The 21071-nt window shown below is 33.7% G+C and overlaps 1 protein-coding gene across 1 annotated transcript; it reads right to left on the reverse strand.

The window, feature by feature from the left end:
• Window positions 1-2316: 2316 nt before the first annotated feature.
• LOC149808451 (uncharacterized) lies at window positions 2317-20445 on the reverse strand. The gene is made up of 3 exons (XM_089950652.1): window positions 20171-20445; window positions 5553-6407; window positions 2317-5089 (listed from the first exon to the last, which is right to left on the reverse strand). The coding sequence occupies exons 2-3, from the start codon at window positions 6391-6393 to the stop codon at window positions 4905-4907; spliced, it is 1026 nt and encodes a 341-aa protein (XP_089806778.1). The 5' UTR covers window positions 6394-6407; window positions 20171-20445; the 3' UTR covers window positions 2317-4904.
• Window positions 20446-21071: the final 626 nt, after the last annotated feature.

Below are 21071 nucleotides of genomic sequence, written 5' to 3' on the forward strand. Positions count from 1 at the left end.
ATAAATTCACCTTGACAAAACAATCACATAATGATCCAGTACATTTGAATATCTGTTTATCTATTCAAAATTAGCTATATTCAATTTCTTACCATTTTCAGTTGCTTTTTATATTTAGAATTTCACCATTCAAGCCGAGAAATGGAATATTTGAGCAAAGTATGATTTTACAACTTAGATAAAATAATGCTTCTTTGTCAATATTGAGATTTATCTTGTAGTTTTATTTGCTTTGAGATCTTCTGGTTATTCATCACATTTACTGGTGTTTGTGTTGACTTTCAAGTGATGTGCTTTTTCATTATATTATACAATAATGTGTTTGTTACCGCGATTTGATTAACTTCATTACATATTTTTAAATAATATATTTTTAAAGTTTATTTCAGATAAAGATGGGGGCAACTGCAAAACGTTTAAGTATGGCTAGTAAATCTGTTTTATTTCACTTCTCAGCTCTTCGTGTTAAATTCTTAGCATCAACAAAGGTGATATGTAAAGTGATCATGAAATGTTAAAGATTTCTGGCGTTCGAATTCTATTTAGAATGTAAATTAAAAACTAAACTACAACATGTTCATACATGAAAACCTTTCAAAAGGAAAACAGAAATATGTGTATTGTGTTAACATGCAAATGATAATATATGTATTTTGTTAACATGCAAATGATAATATCTGTATTGTGTTAACAGGCAAATTCCAGTATATGTATTGTGTTAACAGGCAAATGCCAATATATGTATTGTATTAACAGGCAAATGCCAATATATGTATTGTATTAACAGGGAAATGCCAATATATGTATTGTATTAAAAGGCAAATGCAAATATATGCATTTTATTAACAGGCAAATGCCAATATATGTATTGTATTAACAGGGAAATGCCAATATATGTATTGTATTAACAGGCAAATGCCAATATATGTATTATATTAACAGGCAAATGCCAATATATGTATTTTATTAACAGGCAAATGCCAATATATATATTTTATTAACAGGCAAATGCTAATATATGTATTGTATTAACAGGCAAATGCCAATATATGTATTGTGCTAACAGGCAAATGCCAATATCTGTATTGTATTAACAAGCAAAGACCAATATATGTATTGTGCTGACAGGTAAATGCCAATATATTTATTGTATTAACAGGAAAATGCCAATATCATTAAGTGGCAAAAAGTAGTCAGAGTTTGGATCTTTGAAATATTTGTGGTTTAGAATGATGTAAAGAACCATGACCACAGAGTATATGTAACTAAAAACGTGCCAATGAGGCAAATGAATTTACACTGAGATTAATATATAATGAATAAAATCAATAGTTCAGAAAAGTAGGTCGTTCTGACTAACTATACGTGTGGCGGTGATGCCAGCTGCACCATGACTATGATCAGGTTTCATGAAAACAACACACGACTTCAGATTTGCAAGAAAGTTAACACTTTTGTAATAGTGTAAGCCAGTAAGTAACAAAGTCATAGGCTTAATATAAGTATATAATTGTGACCTACATTCACCTATGGTGCTTCATTATGATGTAAGTCAGACATTGCTTCATTTCATGAAGCTATGCCTATAGCTTTATATCTGGGGAAAAGACAGCTTTGATTCTGGACTTAATTTATGAAAAACAAAGTTATAAGTGTTAGAACGGTAGATCAACACAAAGTTATAAGTGTTAGAACGGTAGATCATTCTGACCAACGTGTCGTGATGTTGAAAACATGCAATGAAAATCCTGACCAAGTTCCATTCCCACACCTAAACAAAGTTCAGAGTGAGACAACTGTTTACACTTGAGTCATTCTAATTAATGCAAGATGAATCATTAGGTCACTGTGGTGCGTCTTCTTCTGGGGTACTTTGTAATGGAGCGAAAAACACGAGAACAAAGGGTAATTAACATTCCTACAGTTGGAGATTTACCTGGAAAAATAAACCATTACAAATGAGTTATTCTTTGATAAGAAAAAAATTCATTTGTAATACAAAAAAGTATATTGTCATATATATCATCTAGAGTAATTCAAATGAGGAGACTAAAACCAAACTAAGTTTCATGTAGAATTAAGGAATACAGCAGAGTTGACAACACAAATGAAACTGTAATACTTCTAAATGACTGCGAACGCCGTAGACCAGGAAGCCAATACCATCGATGCTGGAGTTAAAGTTTAAATTATGTTGTACTTCGTACATTGATTCAGTTGATGAAGACATTCTGAGACAGTGGGTTATAAACAGCCGAACCATGAAAAAAATGTTATGCATAAAAAACATTAGTAGAAAAGATTGAGAAGAAAAAAAAACCCAGTAAATCACACAATGTTTTATTTCAGCTGTAAAACATGACTATGACTCTTGAAAGAAATTTAACAGCAACAGCGACAATAATAATAATAATAAAAATAATAATAATAATAAATACGTGATAATACCTCATTTATCGTCTGCAAGGGATGTATGTGTATTTAGTATTTATCTATTTCAATTATATTACCTTATAGTTTTTCAGATTTTAGTTGAACATGGTCTCGCTCAAACCTTTAGAAATTACTTTTCTGCTTCCGTATACAATTAAGATTCCAAAGTTTTTGAAAAATCAAGAAAATATACTTTTCTTATATAAATTTTGTAATCAGAATGTATGCCTCTGAAAGTGTACATAATCCGATATAACAGACTTTTACAAAAGAACTTGAACTAAATATTTATGTTTCGTGCATGGCAGCACACATCATTAAAAAATCAGACTATATCCATTTTACATTGTCTGTGACACTGCTAAGCGTTTAATTTGCAACGTCTGTCTAGAAGAAGAGGAAGATATTTAATTAGTTTCATTTCCAAAAATTTATTTCAGCAATTCATTCCAAAATGCGCTAATATACCAATATCATTGTAATTAATTTTATTTCTTTTTATGCTAAAATTACGATTGTTAAATTAAGACAGAATTATGGTATTGTTCACGAAATCTTAGTCTACTGTTCCTGAAATATCATATCCCTCATCCGTCTGCTTCACTTAGAAGCAGCATAAATTCCCTAAGTTCTTTCTTTTGCTACAAGAAATCAGTATAAGACTTCAGGGAGATTTAGGTTCCTATTTTGCTAGGAGAAATCAGTAAGAGTTAAGAGGGTGAATTTCTCTTTTTGGAGTTTCTTATTGTAAGGAATCAAAAGATCTCAGATATACTATATTTAGGTAACGAATCCAAGAGCTTTAAATCACTATTTCATTCAGACTGCTTTTTTTGACTGCGCCCCTTGACACGTTGTTCAGAAAGTGGCCACCGCAAACTAGAATATAATTCGAAACCATACAATCCAGGTATTGCGCATCTTCTGTATTCAGCAATTGCTTATTAGATTCTACGTTTCATTTCGGCTCTAAGTATTCTAAATAAATGTTTATGTGAATTTCAGCTTTTCATTGAAATTAGCGAAGATGACTATAAGTGGGTAAAATTTATTGTCTTTTGCAATGTGGTTTATATTCATTCTGCAAACTAGGCTCATATTTATACAGACCTTATGACGTTAGAAGGAGCTATCGATGTAGGATTTCAATAAATAGCTTTGCATTCTGATCTTTTCCTAGTGTTCAGCATACGTACTAAACACACGCTCCCTTAGTAAAACACCTTGATTCTCCTACATTCTTTCAATTTCGGTCATATTATCTGGAGTGTAAGTAGTGTTAAGAGCAATGTTTGAATTCGAGTTTGACAAAGTTGACTTCAATAAGCAAACTTATCTACTTGAAGGTCACCACAAACAAAAACAATATTCTTGTAGGTTTATGAGAATAAAAAACAGAACATTTAAAATCATGAAATAAATCATTAAGAGAAAGTCAAACAGTTTCTTCAAGCACACTTCAATGTTTATTTGCATGAAAATAAATTATGCTGATACCCTATATCTATTTTAATATTTATACAATTAAATAAACAAATAAATTGAGATAATGGACTTAGATATTTATAGAAAAAATAAATAATTAAAGCGAATCAGGGTTGTATACTTGAGGCTGATTGCGAGTCGAAAATACTAAGAATATGCTCAATTACACATCAGAAGAGGAAAACAGAGCCATGCATTTCAGGTAATAAACAAGAACATATATTTGCATGCATTAAACACTGGTCTCAGATTGCAAACGTGTCAATTGTATGTCCCATTTTGATGTAAACATTATTGTAAGATAATGTATAAATTACACTCGATTGTGTAATGCCATTGAAAAGTCAGGCCGTACAAAATATTTATTTTTCTGTTACGATAAATATTTGTATGATAAATGTAATATCTCATAACTAAATTCATTTTTCCCTGTATTTTAAATTTAGCTTATGCTAGACCTTTCGACAAGGAGCATACCCTGAACAACGTCACCTTTATTCAAAAGTCTGCTATAAATTTTATTAGACATGTGACGCTATGCATAACTTAAAACAAAGAAAAATCAATAATTGCTCATGACAATTAGTTTTCATATTTAAGAGTGATAGACAAATACTTACTGTATTATAAAATATGTTCATGAAAGATCTCATTCAAGGAAATATAATATATGTTTTCTAGATCTAACTTGGGATATTTTGCTAATAACATGTGAATTTAATAACACGACTATAATGCCATATATTAAAGTATAATATAGTAGAAAGATTAATTAAAGAATATATAACGAAATACACAATAATAAATACAAAGTTACTCTTAAGTTGCTTTTGAAGAATAAGTTTAGCATCATATGTCCTTTACATATTTCCCACATTTTACATTTATTTACACTAACCTACTTTGAATTCCAAATTCAACACACATAATATAAATCAGACCCAACGTTTTGCCTGATAAAGAAACGCTACACATATTTATAATTATCACGGCCACTGATAATTCTTGGGGTTGATGTTTCTTCCAGCAAAGTCAAAGTATAATGGAATATCAGGCAACGACTCAGTCTGAGGAATCCAGTCTTGAAGAAGGTCTCCAGAGGGCTTTTTGTCTGTGTTCTCTGGATAATGTAGTCCTTTCTCCATCCAATGAACGGACAATCCTCTATCACCTAAAACAGATGTGAAACTAGTGCATAAAGAAAGACAATTAAATATAGCTGCAGATTCCTAACTTATCAGTGGTTATGGGAACACTCGTTTTGTGGCGCATGTTATTTACTCTAAACATTAGCTGTAGAATCCTAACCCCTCAGTGGTTATGGGAACAATTGTTTCATGACTGCATGCTATATATGCTGTTATTTACTCTAAACATATGTATGTATAAGTCAGTTGTTCACAACTAAAACTAAACTGATATTGCTTTCTTAAAGAATTAATCTTTTTGTCAAAAACATCATATTGACATTTTTTAAAATTTGCAATTTGAGACAATTTTCCCACGAGATTAAATACATAATCACACTCTTAATACATAAGCGCTGATATATACACCTGATGAAAGGTTATTGCTTCGTCCTTAATAGTCGGTACGTTGTGTTGCAAATTGACAAAATGTTAAACAAATCTTACCTTGAATATTTGGAAACACAGTAAAGAGTTTGTGTACATATGCATGATATAGATGCAAGAAATCCCAATTATCTGCCTCTGTTCCTCTACTTCGTGCATTCTCGTACGCGATGGTTGGCTCAATGTTTGCAACAGACGGTTTAAATGCGGTATCGTTGCTTTTTAATGTCACCCAGTTCACGAAATGAAGCCAATGTTTTGTATGTGGTGAAAATCCCCAAGTATTGAAGGCTGGATAGAGAAAAACTGTGTTGTTTTTAGGAACATGGATATATTTGTTTCGTGGTTCAATTAGCGCATGATTTTCGCATCTGCCGTGTAACGAATATCCGTTTATATTATCGTAACTATCATACTTGCTGTGCACCAACCGTAACCATTTGTAGAAAAAAGGTGAAACCTCAATGTCATCTTCAAGTATAACAGCTATTTCTGGTGAATGATCACTGACATTCCACGTGTAAATCCACTGTCCGTACACACCTGCATGTGATGGCTGGATGTGAATATACTTTGTACCGTGTAGAAACTGAAAGGAATTCGCCACCTCTAATGTTTGCATATCCACCTTTCCATCTTTGGATCTGTCAATCCAAATGTCAAGAGCGACAATGTCTTCGAAATAAGATGCATTATTTAATGAGTTCAAGAGTCTTTTAAGAGACATTGCTCGATCCCCAACAATACATAGGATCCTCAGGTCTACATTGGAATCACATGCAAGTAGTTCTTTCCTTTTGCATGTTATCGGTGATTGATAAATACAGCCAAGCAGCGCCATTGCTACTAATACAATTGTCATTACTCCAAAAACCAACTTGAACTTTCGTGTCAGCATCATCGTTGTACTTCTTGCTGAAAAAGAATATGTACATCATCTATTTTGTACTGAAATGGTAGTGTCGTCAAATATAATTTGTCAATTTAACAGTACTCGGTATGTGAAACATTTGTAAATGTAGATTTTATAAGTTTCACATAAACATGGCCATACTACAACAGATTCAACATTTAAGATCTAACCATGTTTCAGGGGCCCTGAGAGGCCTGTTGTTCTAAGAGGCTTCCCTATATACATCAGCCACTCATCTCTCCTCTATCCGCATGAGTTCCAGTCCCGGCTCGATTAAAGTGGGTATATAAGAAAGCTTGCCAGTAGTTTCCTGTAGTTCAATGGTTCTTCCCCGGTTCTTCCTCCACAAAATATACTGGACGCCATGTCAAGACTATATAGTACTGCAAATGGTGCTAAACCCAACAAAACAAAACAAAACCTTAATATAATCTGGTAAACGTTAAAACAGAATCTGTTTATTAGCTTTGAAAAACGGCTACAACTCTAGACATATGCTTGATTTTGAAGCAAATTTTGAATCTGTTTATACTGAATCACCTTAGCACATACAGTTGTATGTTACAACAGTTTATCTTCCACCGGATATTCCATTAAACAAGTTATCAAAATTTATGCGTTCTGTTGATTTGGAGGCTTGATCTTGAAACTAATTCGGAATCTGTGCAGGTTGAAAGCAGTTTTTATCCCACCTGTAATTTCAATTATTTGGAGATTTGCTGGAATGCTTTGGACAAATGACTAGCCTGATTTGGTACCTCTTTGATTTTCGGACAATATCAATTACAAAACAGTTTAAAATATTTCGAATGAACCCTGCTTGTATTAGTTCAACGGTAATACTGCCAGAAAAGGCAATGTGCTAAATTGGATTAAAAGTTCGCCGGGGAATGTACAGGGACATTTGATTGAATGTACCCTTGATACTGATCACTAAGAAATTACAGGATATTTTGTTTACTACAGAAAAAATGTCTACCAAGCTGATGCAGAAAAAGCTATCTTTTACAATAAAACGATTGTTTTAGGCGCATCTTTTAAAACCGGAAAAACTATACAAATGATCGGTCTTGAGAGATCTAACTGGATGACAGAAAAGCTGGTCAGAAGTCCAGTTGTAGAACATATATGTTGACTTGGCTACACTTTCAGTGGTTGAACCCAAACTGCGATCACTCAAAACCCCAACTGGAGTTCGGTAACCTGGTAAGAAAAGGAATTTTGCTGGATACACCGTCTTAGAATTCTGAAAGAAAGCGCTATTTGTATTAAAATAGCACACAAAGAAAGGATGCTTTAGCATCATATACGTCGAGTGGGGTTGGTTTTCGAATACTAGCTTTGCTCATATGACGCTGTGTCGTGATATAAAATTACATACATTGAATTGCAAAAGATGCTACATACAAAACTTGAAGTGATTTACAGTAGTTTTTGCGTTTATTACAAACGGTATAAACACTTGTTTGTATTCAATGAAAAAGAGTAGTCACAGTCTTGTCATGGTAGTTCCATAGTCATAGGATTGATACAAAATAATGTATTAACAAGTGACACCTGTGTGATGGAATCATTCGATAATCACTTCGCTGCGATCTGTGCATTAAAGGCTGCGTTGACAAAAATGATTTGTCGTTAAAATTACGAACAATCATGATAAAAGCAGCATGTTCGTGTGAAATGTAAAGCAAACCTATGTATATTAAATCATTAAACAAACAAAACGAGACATGTTCGTACTCCAAAGGCGGTTATTGTTGAAGAAAACAAAATCTATCTCCACTAAGAGTGACGCAAAGCATTGTATTTGTGGTGGAGACGATGATGGAAGGAAGATGATAATGTGCGAACATGAAAATTGTCTGAAGGTATGTTTAATGCAAGTTGAATAAATTTCAAACGTGTGCCAAAGGTCAATGATATTGTGGCGAGTGCAAATGAATAATATATTTTCCAGTGCCCAGCATGTTATGTCTTTCTACAGTGTTAATATACTGTATATTGTATTAGTAATAGTTTGTAGTTTATGTCGGCGATGCCAGCTATCTGATAAAGCAGTGCTATGAAGATTACAAATAGACTAATATTATATATCAACAAATCAACAATATGTGGAATTATGCCTCGTTTGTGTCATTTTAATATGACAAAGAAATTTAAAAAGTACGCTTAACAAAGGTCACAATAATTTGTAGTCGTGGAATTCTCGAGATCAAAATGTCATGATCACAAATATGTCATCACTTACGTATGTAGATTTCTAGTTTTCCCACGTTCTAGTGTATTTAACTGCAATTTTCCTTACGGCTAATGAGCTTGATGAAAGATGGAAACGTCCTCTAGGATGAAGCCTCTGATACCTTTACTGTTTCACCTGGTAATAGATTGTCGAGAAGTCCTAATTTTATTTATTACATACTTGTCAAAGGTCCTGTCTCCCCATCCATTAGAATAAATGTAATAATATCCTGAGAACCAATGCCGGTTTGATACTTCACAGTCTGGTTATATTTGTAATTGGAATATATGTACACTTTGTTCAGAGAACCGCTCGCACTCCCCTTATATAATTCAAAATAATAATAATCTAGGATAACAACAATGTCTTCACCAAACTAATTTTTGAAACAAATAGCCAATGCTTTTCTCAAGTGTTCTCGATTTGGCCATTGCGCTGGAATGCTTAGTGTAATGTAGAGTACACCCATAGTATTATAAACACTTCTTTGCACAATAGGTAAAGAAAATATCATATGATAGGCTATTTCTTGGAAAAGATAATTCATGATAAGTTCGCAAATCACAGTAGAAATTCATTTTTTATGGACTGGTACTACTGATGTCTTCTATTAAATTAAATACAGCATCGTCAACGTAAGATTGATGGTCATATAATCCTTTCAAATCAATATATTCATTTTATTTGGCTTCACTGAGTCGGGATTTATTATCATTTTCAAGTTGTTTCAATGCTTCGATGGTTATGCCAGTTTGGGTGCCCATTGCCTTTAATATTTCATCATTATTATATGAAAGGACGAGTGTTCCACTACTTAGTGATCATTACATGTACTGTCGTTCTGTTTATCTGTATTCTGAGCAGATTCTGATATTCCACTGGCATTATTGTCCCCGAATTTTATGCATCTCTTTTTCAATGTTAATAGAGATGCTACTACATCCGAAATCTTTCTTTTGTGTTTCCGCTGGCTGGCCCGATCAAATCTCTCATGATATGCTCCTATTGCAGGTGAAATGATATCTGAAGAGCCGAGATGTAGAGCTGGCAGATAAGATGGACTTGTTCTATCCTGCAAATAACCTAAACACATGCGAAACGAAAAAGATAGCAATGGAGATAGTGTCTTCATTGAAAAGAATTAAATATATGTATTATGCTAATTAAAGAACAGGGCAATTATTTCAATGGAAAAAATAGAACTATCAATATGTAATTCAGTAACTCTTAATCTAAAATATAAAATGGTGAATCAAACATTTTTATTCAAAAGAGTTGTCTTGCTACCTGCTATGGGGACTGTAAACACAGATTATCAGTTATTTTTCAAGTATGAACTCAAATATCTATAAAAATGAAGCAAAACTTATATAATGACTCAGGTGAACAAATTCTATCTTTTACAGACGAAGTAAATCTTGACCCCCATCCTGGAATTTGTTTTGCGTCTTCGGCGTATATCTGGTGTTTTGATAAGATAAGTTGTGCTTAAGATATAACACGGTAAATTATATTATGCTGTGACCAGTTTGGGCTGAATTTTGTTATTCAAATTATTCAATTCAAGTGACTATTTTCTCTGGAAATACAAAAGTGCTCTAATATAATTCTTAGACAAAGTCATTTACTGAAACATTTACGGAATTCAAAACTGGAATACTATTTTCTTCAACAAGAGACTGTTGACACATCTGCACTTCGTCGGTTATTACAGACGTCATCGCCTTCCGCAATGGATTTTCATCGGTATTTAAGCTGAGAGTCACTTTGTATTCTCGGAAAATAAATTATTTGTTAAATTTTACAAAGCTTGTTGTCTTCACTTTTTCTTTACTTATTTTAAGAGCATAGACTCGTAATAGACAATTGGGGCGCTCGTCCTTGAGATATAAATTTTGCTAAAATATTTCAGAAAATTGTTTTCGAAATTTAAATTCCCCTAGTTTCTGAATTTTAAATCCCAAGTATAATTTCACATTTTATAAATGTTTAGTGAAATCAACAGGCTTGTTTACGATGTCATCAAAAGTGGAGATCTTTCTTTCAACACCTACGCAGGAGCAGTTAGACTGTCTGAAAGAAGATGAATTGATTCAGCTTCCCCAAAAATAATTATCTTTATGAGTCAAAGCTTCTTTAACGAAGCAAGAAATAAAAAATATTTTGGTCCATTATTTGGTGGAAAAGAATGTTTTGGATAAAAGTGCTTTGGATTTGATTGATATGTCTGCATCAGACTCTGACATAAAAGTAAAGGAATTAAAATGAAAATACAAGATGGAATTAGAGTTAAGAAAGCTGGAACTTCAGAAAGATAAAGAAGAAAAATAGATGCAGTTGCAATTGGAGAAAACGAAAGAACAAATTCAGTTACAGAAATAACGAATGCTATTGGAGAAAGAAGAGAGAGAAACAAATGCAGTCACAAGTGAAGAAAGAAAAGAAAGAGAGAGAGAGATAGAGAGAGAGACTCAATGCAAATGTAGAGAGAGAGAAGAAAGAAAGGGAATATTAATTTTCAATAATAGAATTAGAGCTGGCAAATAAAAGTACTTTCCCACTTTATATACAAATTCAAGTTCTGATGTTACTAAGAATATGAGGTTAGTGTCCCCCTTTCATAGAAAAAGAAGTAGGCAAATATTTTCCTCATTTTGAAAAAAAAAATGGCTAAAGCAGCATTGAAATCTGTTATTAAAGAGTGCTCATCTATGCATCCTTGTCACTACAGCAGAGTGCTGACTATGATCTGGTTAGGGAATGCATCTTAAAGTGTTATGAATTAGTCCCTGAGGCTTCTCGACAAATATTCAGGAGGTATAAAAGAAGCTGGAAAAACTCATGCCGAATTTACTAGACAAAAGAGCAGTTATTTGACAGATGAGGCTTAGCCAAGAAAGTTGATGAAGATTACGAAAATCTCAGACGACTCGTGTTACTTGAAGAGTTTAAGAACTGTGTCCATAGTGACATTAAGACTTATCTTGGTGAGCATAAGTTCGAAGACTTGGAAAATGATGCTCGTTGTGCTGATGAGTATTGCTTAGCTCATAAAGTTTCTTTTGTAAGCAAGTCCCACATTCAGCAGTCTTATGGTGGAAAGTATCGCAGCATAATACAAGCGCTTCTAAATTTCAATCTAGCACAACGTTTAGAAATCAGGTTTCTGATAAGAATGATCTGAAGTCCTTATCTTTTTCTACGTGTTCCTATTGTAAGAAGAAAGGACACGTTATTTCTGATTGCTACAAATTGAAAAACAAGCAACAGAATCAGACAAATTCCAAATGTTCTTATTTCTAAGAGGTCAAAGTCACGGTCATGTATTAAAAGCAATACGTTTGTTGGGTCTACTAAACCAAAGACTGGTTTTATTATGGAGAATTATGAACCATTTATGTCGAAGGGTTCTATATCCCTCTTGAGTAATTTGGCCGATCCCATCCCTATTGAAATTTTAAGGGACACAGGAGCTTCTTAACATCTTTTTCTTTTTTTGTCAGGTACATTGATTTTTTTCTGAGAAGTCTTCTTCTAATGCGAGTGTATTCAGGGAGTAGAGTGCGGGTTTGCTAATTTTCCTCTCCATTGTGTAAATTTGTCATCAGACTTAGTCTCAGGACCCGTGACAGTCGGAGGAGTGTCTTCTTTACCAGTTGAGGGTAATCATTTATTACTAGGCAACGACCTAGCTGGAGATAAGGTTGTGGTTATACCACTTGTAACTGACAAGCTTGTGCAGTTACCAGAGCTATGTCAAATAAAGCTCTTCAGAGTGATGTTAATAAGGAAAGTATTTCTTTAGCTGACACATGTATTGGTCAGACTTTTGATGAGGTCACTTTCACCCCTTGTTTGGATCAATCGAAATTTATTGATTACAATGATCCTCTTGTAACTACTTATCCTCTTTATTCTAATCAGGGTGACAAACGACAATCACTTGTTGTTGAACAGGAAAAAGATCTTGAGATCTCCTTTTTGTTTGAAAGGGCCATTTGTATAACTGAAGCCACAGAAGTACATGTTTGTTATTTAATTAAAAATGGAATTTTTATAGAAACTGGAGACCTCCCGAGGTACCTACTGGTGACGAGTGGTTAGTGAACTATCAAATTGTAGTTCGAAAATCAGACAGAAAATACTCAGTACGGGATATGAAACTCCTTTGGCTGGTCATTTAGGGATTAATACGACTTATAACAAGGTCTTGAATCACTTCTAGTGGCCAAAAATCAAAAGTGATGTTTGTAAATACTGCAGATCTTGTTATACTTGTCAAATGGTAGGAAAACCCAATCAGAGATACCTAAGGCTCATCTGCAACCTATTCCTGCCTTTGATGAACCATTTAGCATAATAATGATAGATTGTGTCGGTCCCTTACCTAAGGCTAAGTCAGGTAACCAATACTTGTTGACCATAAAGTGTTCGTCTAGAAGATTCCCAGAGGCAGTTCCTTTGAGGAATATTAAAACTAAAACAATAGTAAAAGCTTCGATAAAGTATTTACTTAATTTGGCCTTCCCCAAATCTGTCCAATCTGGATATAGAGAGGAAAAAAGGATTCGGTCATTATTTTCATTTCCGGAATTGTTGCCTTTCTTTGAATATGAACTCTAAAATAAGATCCGTCAGTTTTTCATCATTTGGGTTTTACTTTCATTCTCAGACACTCCCACATTCCTGACATTATATTCAAGCTTAATGGAAATATTTAAACTCATTTTCCTCCTAATATATGCACGCATAACATTTTAGATTTAAACTGGGAAATTTACTACCCCCGCTGGCCATTATTCCCAAGATGACATCATGCATTCTTTCTCGCCTTTATTTCCTATTTATTCGTTTTTCATTTATTGAAGACTACTTCTTGTTTGTATGAAGGATTACCTTACATATATTCAAATTCATAGTCTCTTTGGTGGTTATACATCAGTTTTCGTAAACAGCAACATACAGTGTTCATCGTTTTCTGAACATTTACTGAATATGGTCTTTATACAGATTCTAAAATATTAATGGATATTTTCTGGCGAGTGACTTAGATTTTATGATAGTTACAATACATATAGAGGAGTATATTGACATGTCTGAAAGCTAGGTCAAAAAGTGTGTTCGAAGTCAATAGATGTGTCTCAGTGTGTCTTAGTAGAGCACGAATTAAGAATATTTTATCATGTATAGTAACATTCTTTCTCAGGTCAGATTATCAGTACAATCTAAGCACATTCATCTCTGCTTGGTTTGTACTTTGTACCGTAACTTACTTGTATGCTCAAGGACATCCATTAGCCTGTAGGATGAGTAAGTTTAAGACCTCGTTTGAATATACATTGACTTGCGTTTTCTTAATATGTGTAATGTATATTTTGTATCTGTGTTTTGGGTGAATCGCTCAACTCCGTTGGTATTAAAACTAATCTGCGGTCTAGAATGCAGGGATATGGGTAATTTAGCAATAATGACATATACTGGTTATTCACTTAATCAAATTTGAAACTTCTCACTGACCATAATAATTTGGAAACCGGTACTGTCTTATTTGGATAATAATATATTCTGAGCTATGCACCGAACATTTCATATTGATGAGGTGAATATAATTGTACGAGTAGAAAGCAGTAGCTTAATGAAATATAGGTATCTTTCTACGAATTTATCTTTTAAATGAAACAAAACTTTTTGACATGAAATTTAATGAAATGTACACAGTGTGTAACAATTTAGTAATGTTGAATTTCCGCCATGGTGTAATAAGGATACTGTTATATTGCTTATTTACAAATGTACTTCCTTGGCTTGCAGTCCTTCATGTACATGTGACACAAATGTATTTCCTTGGCTTGAAGTCATTTATGTTAATTAAACAGAACTGAGAAGAACTATTACTTTGAGAAATTTTCAGCTTCCAAAACATAATTATTTACTGACAACATTACTCTAGACATTGTCACAAAAGATCATATTTTCAAATACTGTCAGATGCATTTAAAATAAAGACAATAACGTGTTATTTGCGACGATTTATCTTTGGGTTCATGTTAAATATCAATTTTGAAAGCACAGCGTAATAATATCATCGTGTGCTAGCAAAGAACACATATCTACGCGGGGTTGGTTGGTTGTTGTAGGATTTAACGCCATTTTTCAGGAAACGATAGGCTATACAGTAATACCTCGAACATTCGCGAGGTTAGGTTCCAGAACCAGTCGCGGATCAGGAGGAACCGCGAATGTTTGGTACGAGTCACTAAAAATGCTAAAAAATGCTTATTTCTAGGGTTTAAACCCTAAATATGACCCAAATCATGCTCCCAAAGCACTTAAATTTCATTCAAAAGTTAGCGTAATACATTACCTTTAAAAAGAAAAATAAATGGTTGACGTAAAAATAGAGTACAGTATCGCCTAATGGGTATTTGCCACACTAGCGCATTTACAGTACGGTACATGTATACTAATATAACCCCTATACTAATTCATTGGCTGCCTTTTTCTTTTGCACTCACAGTAAGGTAAAACCAAGTAACGAATGGGACTGTAAACTTAATGACTGACTTTTTCTTTGTCATTGTCAGGAAGGTAAACTAGGTAAACTTCTTATGTCACAAGTCATATAACGAAGGTACAATTCAATAAAATAAAGAAAACATATACGTAGCGGGTACTAATGAAAATTTCGCGAATCCATGAATTCGCGAATCCAGAAACACGAATGCACGAGGTATTACTTGTACATGGCGGCCAGTATTAATGGTGGAGGAAGAACACGGGAAAACCCCGGAAAGAACCACCGACCCACGAGAAGCTACCGGCAAGCTTTCTCACATATCAACATTAGCCGAGCCCGAGACTCGAACACACGCAGACAGAGGTGAGATGGCAGTGATCCGTAACGGAGAGCGCTTTAGACCACTCGGCCACTCGGGGCCCCCCTACGCGAGGTAAACTTTGGATAGGCAAAGGTTTTCATTGGCGGCAGATATTATATGCTGAAATCCAAATTGGTTCTTGTTCCTCTTTGTAATTGTGTTTAAGGCCACAGACAGGTTAAGAAACAAATTTCGCGTTTTGATTTGGTCACAATATATGCATCCACTAATGTTATTAAATGTAGTAATGTTGTATTGATATATGGCTGTTCTATTCTAACAATATATGCTTAATTGTTAATGATGTACTTCTAAAACGTGCAAAACTCACCAGGAAGTTACAATAGTCCTTGTATTATTAATTTTAGTTGGATTGTTGCTTTAAATTTGCCTGTCAGTGCCTCTATCGATAAGTTTCCATTTTTTAAAACAAGACTTACAGTTGTTCTAATAAGTTCTGTCGGTTCTTGCAAAGAGTATATATTTTCTGTTTGCTCAAAGCTTCGCTAAAACATCTTTGTTGTTTAGTTTGTCCCTACCTCTTCAAAATGCTTGTTCCTTTAAGGTTCCTCTCCATCAAATCATCACATTCATTGCCCTCGTCGATTATCAAAATAAAAGCATCATGGTTCATTTCCTTATGAGTATTAGCTTCAAGTGTGATGCTTTTAGTTACTAAGTTACTTTTCATCACATTTTGTAAGACCTACCATAATTATCTGGCACGAAAGCCGCGAGTAAGCCAGGTAAACAAATACACTGATAATTATCTTTGCTGCAAGTAATTGGCATCCTGTTACGCCCATATTACTTAAAAATGTAGCCATGCTAACCTTGATCCAGATAAAAATTATGTCGTCGACTTTGTACGTTGGTCTAACAGTATTATAGTGCTACTTGTTTGACTATATCACTTGTAATCTAGTTATTTATTTATAGCACATACAATTAGTGCCATTTTTAACTGGTAGTGTCGGATGTAAGAAAGGTGAACGTGGTAATTATTTGCTCGTAATTGTTTGTTCATTTACACATCTGAGAACGTAAACGTTGTAGTGTTAAATGGTTGCAATGACAATATAGATGGTTTAGGTTATAAAGTTTTGTCTGAGATTTTTGTCATTTTTGGGGGCTTGGTTTCAAAAGATAAATGTAATCCGTTAATATTTGGTGTACTCGTTTAGTTGTCTCTCATATCTACGCATATGTTATTATGCGGACAATTCTGGTTCAAATAAACTGAAATAATTACCATAAAAATGTCTTACATGCTTAGAAGTGGATATATTGTTAGCTTTGAAACTTTTTACTCGACATGATATAGGCAAAATAACAGATTTTAATGATGTACGGTAATTTGTGTTTATAATATTTCTTGTTTCCAGAGACATGTTATGCATGTAAAATCTATGACAATTATTATTCATACAATGTTAACACATATATTAATATTAGTGTGCATTCCTTTCGTAGTAACATGTTTGACTGGAAAAAATCCATATTCTACTACGTTGTTAATTACCAACGTAGGTAGCAAGAATAGATCCATTATTTGTGCAGTTTAGTCTATACCACTGTTTGGTTTGATGGTCTTTATTCAGCTTAAACAGCATCTTCTATGGTATGTGCATTGTGATGGGAGCTATTTGTATCGTATGTAAATATAGTGATACACATCTTTGTTTCATTCGACATTTATCAGTAGGGAAAAGGTATCTTTTACTTGATATATTGAAAACATCTCTGCGTTTGATTGGCTTTGATTGAATTGCGGATATTTTCCAGGTCGCTTGACAAGTGAAGCTCTTTCTGGATGAAGACACTTTTGTGATGAAACACTTAAATCTTTTGGTTAAGATTTCCTTTATTTTCAAGATGCTTTGCTTTCGATTCATTATGTACACGGTAATTTGACAATTCAATATCGTTTCCATGGGTAGAGAACTATAGAAGTATTGTAGTTTATCCTCCAAGACAATGGAATTTTAATAAAATATTCAAGAGGTTAAATACTCGTGATGGGTTGCAAAATATGCTGACAATGTTACAAAGAAAAAGCGAATAACCGTATATGTAAATAAACGAAATGAATGTGAATAAGTAAAACTGTTAATAAGAATGCAAAGGGAACCATAAAGAGAACCAATAGGGTACATTAAAATAAATACGTGAAAAACTAACCTAAATACAGATAAAACAAAACTGACAATCACAAAATAATTCAAACAACAAAATCAAAATTCACTTATATCAAGATGCTGATGATCGATGTTGACACTATTCAAGATGCTGATGATCGATGTTGACACTATTCAAGATGCTAATGATCGATGTTGACACTATTCAAGATGCTGATGATCGATGTTGACACTATTCATTTTGATACTACTTATCATGAGGGGCCCTGAGTGGCCGAGTGGTCTAAAGCGCTCTCCGTTACGGATCACTGCCATCTCACCTCTTTCTGCGTGGGTTCGAGTCTCGGATTCGGCTAATGTGGGTATGTGAGAAAGCTTGCCAGTAGCTTCTCGTGGGTCGGTGGTTCTTTCTGGGGTTATCTCGGGCCGACATGTATAGCCTATCGAGTGCTGAAATATGGCGTTAAACCCTACAACAACAACAACAACAACAACGTATCATGACAGTGTTCTCACTGGAGATTTTATAATTTCACAGCGCTTTTTCGAACTGTACTAGGAGATGTAAAGGAAAGACTGGCAAATCTAAGTAACGATACTATTTAAAGACATAAAAACAACATAATAAAATCGAACATGAAACCTATATAATATTTAGCCATAAGCATAAAACCTCACATATCAAGAAAACCTGACGGCAACACAAAGACAGCACACATTTATTAGTGGGTAAAACCGTGAACATCATATCGAAGAGTATTTTGGTTTTACATTTTTCAAAATCCGAAAGGAAACATCCCTCTCTTAGTATAGCATATTGTTTGCTTTGGAGTTTGTCTTATGCATTTGAATCAATTGTGTAAACATACGTTTAGCAGAATTATCGCCACGTTTGCACCCAATACTATAAATATAAATAATGTCTTGTTTGTTTGATGGTCAACATTGTTTCTTAACTTTTATAAATTGTCATCTAACATTTGAACATCTGAGTATTGTAATATGTGAGATGATCTTATTGTATGACTATAGCCATCACAAGCAAGTCCTACATTTTTGTATTCACTATCTGTACTTTGTTCCTATCTACATGGTTGTGTAAACTGTTGCTATACAAAATATAGATTTGGGTTGGTTAGCACATTAACATATATTTAAATACAGCAGCACGAAATACTGTATCTAAATGCCAAGAGGATAATTTTGCACAGGGGTGACAATTCTTTTATCATAAATTTTAACAGGAAATTTGAAATTGTTAACCATTTTGGTACATATAAATAACTGATTTAATTACATGTTACTACTTTCTATAATATATTTGGAGTCATTTAGAATTTTGGGGTAGGAAATTTAATTCATTTCCACATGCTGAAAATATACACGACGGCGAAGAAGAAGAAAATGACGATGATGTTTATGCTGATGACAGTGACATTAAATTAGTGCAACTTACATGAATAAAATACTTTTTGTTATCTGCTCATGTTATTCACTCAGCACACATTTGAAACTTCGAAGCAAATACCGATATAAAACAAATGTAAAGCTCACATTTCAAACATCCTAGTACAATTCAATATCTGGGTTGCAAGATACAAATTGAAGTAGATACTTACTGAGGAATGTAAAGCACAGACGTTCTCACTGATAAATATAGGTCCGAGTTTAATGTGTATGACAAAGTAAATGTCCGAAGGTTAATGCGAATCACACGTGAGATGCAATAAGCAGTTCGATTGGTTCTCGGTTAAGCTGCAACATGTAGTGTTTAGAGGACGTTTCATTTACCTCCCGGGCCATGCTCACTTAAGTGTAACATATGGGGAAAACGCTACCGATCCATATATATATATATACATATACATATACATACATACATACATACATATATATATATATAACCCACTGGCTAATCAATTGATTTAGTCGAGCACAATATTTTTTTTGCCCTAAAGATAGGATACTTTTTTGGATCACAGGGAATATGTCTTAGCACTAACTGTTTTGTTTTGTGCCGTGAATTGTATAATATATACTCCTTTGAGACAGGGTTGATTAAATTAGAAACAATCAGCTTTGTGTTATAAGCAAAGAAAATCTGAAATACGGAAGGCAAAGGTTTTTCTTAGCGATGAAGGCAAATAGTGGTTGTTCGCTTAGTTATATTTAATATTAATTGCAAACGTTTATCGAGTACATATATATAGAGTAAATGTGAGTCATACGTTTCTACATTTATGTTCAGGTGGATAGGCGGTTTAGTAATACAGTGAGGCATCTGTTAGTACCATTTTTTTTATGTATTTGGTATGACTCGGCCGGGGATCAAACCAACGACCTCCCGCATCCGAGGCGGACGTTCTAACCACTAGAACACCAGAGCTGTTCGTAACTTGTGGCTACTTACTGAAAATATAAAAGAAAATAAAGAAGAGGAAGTAGAAGACGATGATGATGGTGATGATAATTGTGACGCTGATAGTGCCAATAAATGAATTGCAACTTACTTGAGTATGATTGATGTCGTGATCCGATGTTTTACTGCTCAACACAAATCATATACTTTGAATAAAACACGTCCTGTACAACTGAATATCTCACAGTTGAGTAACCAAGTTTTCAAATGAAGTTAATGAAGGAAAACTGAATTTCTTGCGTATCAGATATATGCCATAATTTAATGTATCTGTTAATGCAGACTTCTCATAGTTAATGCAGATCACACGTGAGAAATAACAATCAAATTGATTGGTTTACGGTTAGTTGTTCGGGACGGAGTCGTGCCTTTTTGACTAAAATAGCCACGGGAAAATGACTAGTTTTACATTATTAAGTTAGCTTCCGCAATACAGTTCCATTTCCTGGTTGATGTGTCAGACAGTCAACATTTGAAAACATCGGACGTTACACTTTTCGGGTCAAGGGCAGATAAAATGCTCGTTTTGGGAAACTGTTTTGCAGCTGCTCTGTTGCCAAGTGTTGTGTCTATATTATTGATCAGCTGGATAATATATGTCTTTGGCTCTATTTGTCTTTTCAGAAATCACAGCCTCATAATACGATTATTTTTTTACCCAGTGTGATGATTAATTGGATATTACAAGCAAACATATCTCATCATGAAATAAAGTTTCTCTAATGGTGAATTACACAGGATTAATGGTATTGACGTTTGTATTGAGAAGAGATTTGGTAAGATTAGTTATGATTTTTTCATATTGATGCGATAAGCTTAATCATTTGTCTTATAGCTACGCTCAATAGTTTCATAAAGTATTTGTATCTGTATATGAATCAACACTGTTTCGTTAAAAATATTCAACAACAACAAAATAATAATAATAATAATAATAATAATAATGACAACAATAATAATAATGTTTTGTCATTCTCTTTCTGATAAACAAA

Source organism: Sinohyriopsis cumingii, chromosome 1 (genome assembly GCF_028554795.1).
Source record: "Sinohyriopsis cumingii isolate HCF-2022 chromosome 1, ASM2855479v2, whole genome shotgun sequence".
In the NCBI taxonomy this organism is placed as follows: Eukaryota; Metazoa; Mollusca; class Bivalvia; order Unionida; family Unionidae; genus Sinohyriopsis; species Sinohyriopsis cumingii.